Source organism: Otolemur garnettii, unplaced genomic scaffold, assembly GCF_000181295.1.
Source record: "Otolemur garnettii isolate 467f Iridium unplaced genomic scaffold, OtoGar3 scaffold00021, whole genome shotgun sequence".
Taxonomy (NCBI): Eukaryota; Metazoa; Chordata; class Mammalia; order Primates; family Galagidae; genus Otolemur; species Otolemur garnettii.
The window spans coordinates 3,200,700-3,205,105 of NW_003852416.1; the positions used below are offsets into that span (position 1 = coordinate 3,200,700).

The 4,406-nt window shown below is 41.0% G+C and overlaps 1 protein-coding gene across 1 annotated transcript in view; it reads right to left on the minus strand.

Annotated features, from left to right (window-relative positions):
* The window catches only part of FAM45A (family with sequence similarity 45 member A), a 28,160-nt gene that overhangs the window by 13,690 nt on the left and 10,064 nt on the right, over positions 1–4,406 (minus strand). Inside the window, 2 exon segments of the mRNA XM_023511683.1 lie at positions 1,367–1,515; positions 3,958–4,037. Of these exon segments, the coding sequence (XP_023367451.1) occupies positions 1,367–1,515; positions 3,958–4,037 (229 nt within the window).

Below are 4,406 nucleotides of genomic sequence, written 5' to 3' on the forward strand. Positions count from 1 at the left end.
GCCTATAGTCCCAGCTACTTGGGAGGCAGAGGCAGGAGAATTGCTTGAGCCCAGGAGTTGGAGGCTGCTATGAGCTGTGATGCCACAACACTCTACCCAGGGTGATAGCTCGAGGCTCTGTATCAAAAAAAAGAAAAAGAAAAAGAAAAGAAATGTCTACTACCTCCCCCTCTTCCTCCCAGTATCATTACTTAGGTCCTTTTCAGCTAGCAAGACAAACACCCAACACCTCAACCAGGATGCTCAGAAACCAGAAGGGACAGCAGGACCAAGGGCAAAGACAAGTGCTGTGAGAGGCCATAATTGAGGGTAACCTCGCCTTCAAGCTCCCCTCTCCCTCTTGAGGGCCCTGAAGTCTGCACCTTGGCCCTGGGCTGTCTCTGCCATTAGAGGGGGTGGGGGTGCAGAGTCTCACTATGTTGCCCTCACAGCTCACAGCAACCTCAAACTCCTGGGCTTAAGCAATTCTCTTGCTTAAGAGGCTTAAGCCTCCCAAGTACCTAGGACTACAGGCACCCACCACAACACCTGGCTATTTTTTTTGTTGCAGTTGTCATTGTGGTTTAGCAAGCCTGGGCTGGGTTCACACTCACCTGCCCCAGTGTATGTGGTCAGCACTCTTAACTACTGACCTACAGGCACCAAGCCTGTCTCTGCCATTTTGGATTTCCTGTCTGGGGGGTAAATTAGGGACTCTGGGTCAGGGTTTGAGCTTTTCAGATGGAATAGATAACCGATGATTTAAGGAAGAAAAACTATAAAGTCAGTGGAGACCTTGAGCTATGTATTTAGCTTACTAGGGAGAGAATATTTCAATAACAGAATAATATGGAAAGGGATGCCACAAAAATCTATTTTCCTTTGTGAGAATTATAACCCAATAAGGAAATAGAAGAGTTGAAGTAGTCCCTTAAGTAGGAAGCAAATATTATATCGATAAAACTAATGTATGGAAAGATGGCACAGTGAAATCTAATGAGAGATTTTCCTTGGCATGGGATTTTGTTGGGATGGTTTTTTTTTTTTTTTTGTCTCACTTTGATGCCCTTGGTAGAGTGCTGTAACGTCATAGCTTACAGCAACCTCAAACTCTTGGGCTCTTGCTTCAGCCTCCCAAGTAGCTGGGACTACAGGCTATTTTTAGAGACGGGGGTCTCACTCTTGCTCAGGCTGGTCTCAAACCTGTGAGCTTAGGCAATCCACCAGCCTTAACCTCTCAGAGTGCTAGAATTATAGGCCACCTCAGCCAGGCCGTTGGGATGGGTTTTTGTTCTTTCTTTTCCTTTTCCTTTTTCCTTCTCTTTTCTCTCATTCCTTCCTTCTTCTCTCCCTCTTCCCCCTCCCCACTTCTCTTTTTCTTTTTTACCTTTGATAGAGCCAGCAAGATATGCCTTTCGGGCATCAAAGTCCTTGCTAAGGAAAGAGCCATTTTCTTCACTCTGACATATCCCCTTTGTGAGAACTGCAATGTAACTCTCCATCATTTTAACTGGGCTCCCATGTTTCAGATATATTCTGTAAGGAGGACAAAAAAGAAACCATGCTTTTATTTGGCATGAACCACATGGAGAAATGTACCAAGGCTGGGCATACATACTTTCCAAAGATTCTTAAAGCCAACTTACTAATATACTTCTGAATGCTTGAATCTTTTCATGACATGTATTACTTCTCTAGTTTAATTCAAAAAGATACTTAAAAGAAAAAAAAAACTTTAAAGAGACCTGCCACAATTCCTTGAAGTCAGCTCACTTCTTACATCTGGAGTAGTTTGCCAGAATCTTGAAGGCAAGAGAACGAACTTTGGACTTTCTGAGGCCCCATGATTCTCAGGAAAATCACATACTTCACCTCTTTCTATGACTCACATTCACTACTGGTGTTCTTAGTCATACAACTCTGTTTTATTGCTGGAATTTCCTTTGACAAGAAGTTTTATGCATTGTTCACAGAGAAAGCAATAATTAGTGGTAGAACCCATGCTTATTAAAAGAGTTCCCAGAGGTAGCTATATTTAGATAATTAAAAAATCAAAACTCTTTAAAGTTTCTGGTGATAAATGCACATTAGACATTTATCATCAAGTTGAAGCGTCCAGAAAATGCTGACAGGAAACTGGGCGCATTTATAGCTCACATGTGGAGTCGCTCTCTTCCCCTTGACATGTCTTCCTATGAGCAACTAAAACCAAATTTTGCTTAAGAAACATGACTGGGTCTACCTGGGCCTTTCAGCAGCTGATGGGATAGAAAATTCAGAAGAAAATAAAATTGATGTTTAAGACAGATCACTTGAAAATTATACGTATTGTAGATTTAGTGGAGAAAAAAAACCAAATATATATATATATATTTTTGAGACAGAGCCTCAAGCTGTCCCCCTGGGTAGAGTGCCGTGGCATTACAGCTCACAGCAACCTCCAACTCCTGGGCTCAAGCGAGTCTCCTGCCTCAGCCTCCCAAGTAGCTGGGACCACAGGCGCCTGCCACAACGCCTGGCTATTTTTTGGTTGCAGCTGTCATTGTTGTTTGGCGGGTCTGGGCTAGATTTGAACCTGCCACCTTAGGTGTAAGTGGCTGGAGCCTTAGCTGGTTGAGCTACAGGCGCCGAGCCAAAAAACAAATATTTTAACTGTTACCAAATTTCATCAATCAGCAGTGTTTTTTATTATTTCAACCCACAAATTGAGGGGGGAAAAGGTAGACAACAACAAATACGGTAAGTTCTTATTTATGTAAAATACGTTCTAAGCCGTGAACTCACACATAGGCTTCCATAGGAGAAAGATCTCTAGTAGGATATAAAGGACATAGACATCACAGGAGTTGCATGGGAGTGGGGGTTGAGAGGTATTACTAGAGGCTGGGGGGGGGGCTGTGTTGTTACTGTATACTCTTCTGTATTTTTCTTATTATGATTATATGCTTTATTACCATCAAGAAAAAAAATAAAATGCCATTAGCATTATAAAATACAAATAATATACAGTAATGGAGAAGAGAAACATAAGGTTTGTGGAACAAGATGATTTCCACATGACAATCCTGGCCATGAGAGGTGGAAGAGTGATCCCCAAACTACTCCACAAAAAAAAGCTCCCCAAGGCCTGGCACAATGGCTCATGCCTGATATCCTAAGACTCTGGGAGGCTGAGGCGGGTGGATTTCTTGAGCTCACGAGTTCGAGACCAGCCTGAGCAAAAAGTAAGATCTTGTCTCTACTAAAAAATAGAAAAACTGAGACAAGAGGATCGCTTGAGCTCAAGGGTTGGAGGTTGCTATGAGCTATGATGGCACAGCACTCTACCCAGGGTTACAGCTTGAAACTCTTATCTCAAAAAAAAAAAAAAAAAAAAAAAAAAAAGAAAGAAAAGAAAAGAAAAGCCCCACAACTCAGAAGACTTTGTTCAGACAGACACCCACAGGCTGCCACACCTGTCCTGGACAGCTGATTCCAAGTGTGCATGAAACCCTATATAAACTTTTTCTCATAAAAGGAAGAGTATCAACAAGGCAGAAGACAAAGTCCTTTAAGAAATGGTCTTAGGGCTCAGCACCTGTAGCTCAAGTGGCTAATGTGCCAGCCATATACACCGGAGCTGGCGGGTTTGAATCCAATCTGGGTCTGCCAAACAACAATGACAACTATGATCAAAAAAATGGCCCGGCGTTGTGGTGGGTGCCTGTGGTCCTGGCTGCTTGGGAGGCTGAAGCAAGAGAATTGCTTAAGCCCAGTTGAAAGTTGCTGTGAGCTATAATGCTACCACATTCTACCCAGGGCGACAGCTTGAGGCTCTGTCTCAAAAAAAAAAGAGAAATAGTCTTGGAAAGGTCATTAAAGATTAAGCCAGGGAGACAGAGGGCTGAAATTTGCTTTCTCTGCAGAAATCTGTTATGTAACTATTGACTAATATCTTCATTATTGTACATTAGCATTTAATACAATTTTCATACAGACCTACACAATATCCTAGTGAAGGCGGCATATTTCTCTGGGTTAAAATCTTTGGCGGTCAGAACAATAGAAAAATGAGTCACCTGTCCAAAAGAAACAAACAAAGTATAATTTTTGAAGACACTTTAATAGAAATAGTATTTATTACTATATTCTAACAAATTTCTTATACAAAACATAGCAGTATTAAAATGAAAAGACCAAAATGTCAGAAGTCCTCACTTGCGTCTTTACCCTTTTGTATGTGTATTATGTGTTTATATATACAAGTATATTTAATTTCCTAATAAGCAATATTTTAGAAAATAATTTTTTAAAACAAAAATACTTCACCCAAATATAAAAAATTTGAGTTTCTAACTAAACGTCCCCTAATCTCATCAAAGCAGATTTAGGATTACTAAATCAGACCTCTGAATTTAGCCGTTCGAAATACCATTTTTTTTTTTTTT